Below are 3,330 nucleotides of genomic sequence, written 5' to 3'. Positions count from 1 at the left end.
CATTGATATCTACATTTTTCTATTTCTCTATACAAGAAACGTTTCAAATTGTACAACTTGAAAGATATTCTGATGAAGCTTACATTTTCTGTGCAATACATTTTGGACAAACATTGAAACAGACAAATTTCACATTCACCGATATCTGTTCATATGATCATACTTCTGACAAATTATTCCGTTATGAAGAAACTGTTTCATATATTTATAAAGTTTCTCATATGATACTTGTATAAATGATTACACATGACACAAATATAAACTGATAATTCATTCTTTACGCATAGAAATTTACAGTATCAAGATCGAGGAACTCATATGAAACACTTATATATGGAATCATTGTAAAGGAGGATGAGATATAATGATGAGTTATAATGGTATATGACAAGCTCACAATGTTTATAACTATAGATAATGATGAAATACATACAGTCTCGATCATATTAGAAGTAGATAATATATTTTGATGAAGAGTGAATGGTTTTCAAAAGAATATCTTATAAATCTATGACAAAATAATTTAAAATTTATGCAGTAATGTTTATATACAGACTACTGAAATCAAGAGAAGGTCGTATTAAGGTGATATTGTACAGTATATGATATCACAGAACATGGAATGTAAGCTTATTTACAAAGAGCAATAAAAGTTCCCATAATACTGATATATGAAAAATAATGTGTAATAATATACTTATTTACAAACATTTTAAAATATCTGGATGGTTGAGTAGATGAAAGACATCATACTATTGATGATGGACTGTGATAAGGTTTAGATGTCAGAACGGCTGTATTTGTGAGCGTGAGATGGTGCGGTGCTTGCTGTGCTCCGTTCTTGGAGCCAATCACGCTCAGTGGCATCTCGACAGTTCTCTGAGTGCATCTAGAAGCCTGAGTGCACTCTGTGCCATCAAAGTCCCGCTGCAGCTTCCCTCTGCTGACGAAGCAGCAGAACACGTGCCGGTTGTAGTACTTCCGGAAAGTACCGCTGACACAGTAGAGAGCGATAGGGTTGATGCAGGAGTTGATGAAGGATAGACAGAAGCCAATTATTCTGAAGGAATGCCAGTAGACGTTGTAGTCGTCTTGTGAGCTAGGGCAAAAATGCCACCATAAGATGTAGATGTTGATGGGCAAGAAACAAATGGCAAAGATGATTACAAAAGCAAGGACCATCTTGGCAACCTTCCTCCTGGCTTGGATCTGCCTCTGTTGCCCTGCTGCACCTGCACCCTCCCCAGGTAGATGTCTCGCTGACACCAGAAGGTGGCGCGCCATCATCACGTAGAAGAAACCTATCAGAGACAGAGGAAGCAGATAATAAACAGTGACCCTAACAAGGGTGTGGATTTTGGGATAGAGGTGACCTAGATACTTGGGAAAAGGTGTACAAATGTAGAATTCATCACCACGGGGTGTAAACAAAACCGGTACTTGAGAGAAAATGGCTGCCGGAGCTGCTAAAATGGCCGACAGCACCCATATGCTCACTGCCATGCCAATAGCAAATCTCTTGGCATGTTCTGACACATGGGTTGATACTGGCCGGACGATGGCTAAATAACGATCAGCACTCAGGACAGTCAAGGTGAACACAGTTATGCCTAAGCTGAGGTCTTTGGCAAATTCTGATGCCCGGCACACGGATTCACCAAATGGGTAAGATGGTACAGTGTATACCATTGACGTGAAGGGCACAGTTAGTAGGACCATCAATAAGTCACCGGCTGCTAAGGATACCAGGTGGATGTTAGGAGCACTCCTGTTAAGAAAAGAAAAGAAGATAGGATATGGTCATTAGATGGCTGTTTATCTTTGAATAGTGAACAGATACATTTTTTTATAAGCTTATTATTATACTAATTGCTATCATCATCCTAATCTACCTATTTTTCAAAGCACTTGTCCAATTTTGGGAGGTAGCCGACATAAAAAAAAAGAGTCATCCAGTAGTCATCACTAAACAATTTTGATGATGCCTTTCCTTAAGAGCATTCAATTGCCGTTTTTTCACATATTAGTAACAAAAGTAATAAAAATACTATTTTTTTTTTAATGTTCCTTTCCTATCACCCTTATTCCTATTCGCAAAAGAAATCATTTGCTTTCTTCTCCATCTACTCTTAGAGAGGGTGATCCGCCCTGTGGATATTTTCTAAGTATTATATTAATGACTCAAGAAAACTTTTGAAAAATAGGAAATATGTTTTCCATTTCCCCCGGGGAAGTCAAGCTTCGTGCATGGGAGATGACGTTCCTGTTTGAACGAGCGTTCTTTTATTGGTTTTTCTAATTTTTTTCAACGTTTATTCTTTCCTGGCTGCTTGGGTCGTGGGCGTCGAAACTGGCTCCTATTAAAGAAGCCATGGGGAGGTGCTGTTGAATCCTGTGGTAATATTTTTAGGTTTATTTCGTTCAAATATTATATCTTTATAGGCAAAAAAAAAAAAAAAAAATTTTCAATAAAGAATCATTTATACTTTATAAAGTAAAACGAGAAACTACATTTACATCTTTCATAAATACTAAGACTAAGATACTTAAAGCCAAAAACGGCTCGACCTCAATGCTTACCAGAGCTTTGGATGCTTCAGGAACATGAAAATAAGGGCGCCGTTGCCCACCACACCCGTCAGGAAGATCAGGGCGAAGAGAACAGGTACCAGGTAGGTCTCTGGGCGAAGGTTATACGGGAGGTACTCCGTTTCGTTGGACGTCAGGTTGCTTCCGAAGGAGAGAGACTGGTTGGAGAGCCAGTATTTAGTAGTTTGGTCCCAGAAGTCAAATGTCTCACCTGGTAGAGAGTTGTTAGACCAGTGGGAGGAGTCGTTGTCCTTCGTGCTGGCTCTCGTCAGTAGAAAAACGTCCCTCCTGATGTCTTCAGGAGAACTTTCAGATCGGTTCCATGACCAGATTGTCCAGAATCCATCTGAGTTATATGTTAGGTCCTCCATTTTAGTATACTGCTTTGTTTACTCAAAAAATCTTTAAAAATATTTTTTTATTTATCTAAAGTTTTATTTTCATCCTATTCTTTTTACTCATATTTTTTTTTTCTTTAGTTTTAATTTTTCATAAAAATCTTCATTATATAAGTTTGATTTTCCTAAAGCTTGGATCTAAAAGCTTTATAGTTTTATAAAGATTCCTTATATGGTAGTTTTAGTATGTTTTTCCAAAAGATTATTCAAAATCTTTACATAAAAATTACCTTCACTTTCACTTAAACTGAATATTTATTTTTCTGCGCAAATATTTATATTGATTTCATTATAAATTTCATGTATCGTTAAATCATAAAAGTTAGCTTAACTCCTACCAATG

At 37.0% G+C, this 3,330-nt stretch overlaps 1 protein-coding gene across 1 annotated transcript; it reads right to left on the bottom strand.

Annotated features, from left to right (window-relative positions):
- Positions 1 to 552: 552 nt before the first annotated feature.
- On the bottom strand, positions 553 to 2,960 carry LOC137626592 (neuropeptide CCHamide-1 receptor-like). Its single transcript, XM_068357617.1, has 2 exons — positions 2,581 to 2,960; positions 553 to 1,768 (listed from the first exon to the last, which is right to left on the bottom strand). The coding sequence occupies exons 1-2, from the start codon at positions 2,958 to 2,960 to the stop codon at positions 748 to 750; spliced, it is 1,401 nt and encodes a 466-aa protein (XP_068213718.1). The 3' UTR covers positions 553 to 747.
- Between the last annotated feature and the right edge of the window lie 370 nt (positions 2,961 to 3,330).

Source organism: Palaemon carinicauda, chromosome 34 (assembly GCF_036898095.1).
Source record: "Palaemon carinicauda isolate YSFRI2023 chromosome 34, ASM3689809v2, whole genome shotgun sequence".
Classification (NCBI taxonomy): domain Eukaryota; kingdom Metazoa; phylum Arthropoda; class Malacostraca; order Decapoda; family Palaemonidae; genus Palaemon; species Palaemon carinicauda.
This window is presented reverse-complemented; position numbering and strand designations above follow the sequence as displayed.

What these genes read in the sequence shown, in the direction of transcription:
- LOC137626592 (XM_068357617.1), bottom strand. Translation starts at nt 2,960, where the DNA reads ATGGAGGACCTAACATATAACTCAGATGGATTCTGGACAATCTGGTCA. An exon ending in CTGAAGCATCCAAAGCTCTG is followed by an intron (nt 1,769 to 2,580) that starts GTAAGCATTGAG and finishes TTTTCTTAACAG; the next exon opens with GAGTGCTCCTAACATCCACC.